The 953-nt window shown below is 60.7% G+C and overlaps 1 protein-coding gene across 1 annotated transcript in view; it reads right to left on the bottom strand.

The window, feature by feature from the left end:
- The window catches only part of LOC119594732, a gene marked incomplete at both ends in the record, with an annotated part of 13,535 nt that overhangs the window by 5,320 nt on the left and 7,262 nt on the right, over positions 1-953 (bottom strand). Inside the window, 1 exon segment of the mRNA XM_037943818.1 lies at positions 405-554. Within this exon segment, the coding sequence (XP_037799746.1) occupies positions 405-554 (150 nt within the window).

Here is a 953-nt window from a genome sequence, read left to right on the forward strand (position 1 = left end):
GCAACATTATTAAAAAAAGGTGATTTTTACATCTAGAAAATACAGGAATCCGATCGATATTCTATCTTTAATTTCTAATTCTCTGTATTTCTCTGTCACCCTTATTATTATTTTTCTTTCATTTTCTTTTCTCTACGACCTGTGGATCCTCCACAAATCCACCTTCCCCCCTCCCCCCTTGTTCCACCCACTTTCCCCTCCACTCACTTTCCCCCTCCTTCCCCTCCCCTTTCGCCTCCCCCCTTCCTCCCCCTCCTCCCTCCCCTCCCTCCCCTTCCCTTCCTTCCCCTCTCCCCCTCCTCCCTCCCCTTCCCTTCCTTCCCCTTCCCCCCTCACCCCCTCCCTTTCCTCGCCCTCCCCCCTCTCCCCCCTTCCTTCCTTCCCCCTCCCCCCTCCCTTCTAACCTTCGTGTCGAGGTGGTGGTTGCGGGCGGCGGGCGGCAGCGAGGTGAGCATGGGCTGATAGGCGCTCATCTCGCTCTCATGCTCCGCCGTTCCTGGCGCCGGGCCCGTCTTCACGCCGTTCGCTGACACGTACCTGCAGCTGCCGTTCCCCTGAGGGCGGCGCCGGCGGGAGGGGGTGGTCGTGGTGGGGGGGGGACGGGGTGGGGGGTTATGATGGGGAGGGGGAGGGGAGGGGAGGGAGATGATGGTGGGGGAAGGGGGTGGGGATGATCATGGGGGAGGGAAGGTGGGGTGATCATGGTGGGGGAGGGGGGAGGGGACGATGGTGGGGGAGGGGGTGGTGGTGATCATGGAGGAGGGGGAGGGGAGATAATGGTGGGGGGGGTGGGGGTGATCATGGGGGAGGGTGGGGGTGGTGGACGATGATGGGGGAGGGAGTGGTGGTGGAGAGAATCCGCGAAGGGAGGGAGGAGGGGGGGGAGGGGAGAGGGGGAGGGAGGAAGTATTAAGTAGGCTTTTATTGTGAGACAATTTTTTTTTGAGAAAGTG

Source organism: Penaeus monodon, chromosome 34 (assembly GCF_015228065.2).
Source record: "Penaeus monodon isolate SGIC_2016 chromosome 34, NSTDA_Pmon_1, whole genome shotgun sequence".
Classification (NCBI taxonomy): Eukaryota; Metazoa; Arthropoda; class Malacostraca; order Decapoda; family Penaeidae; genus Penaeus; species Penaeus monodon.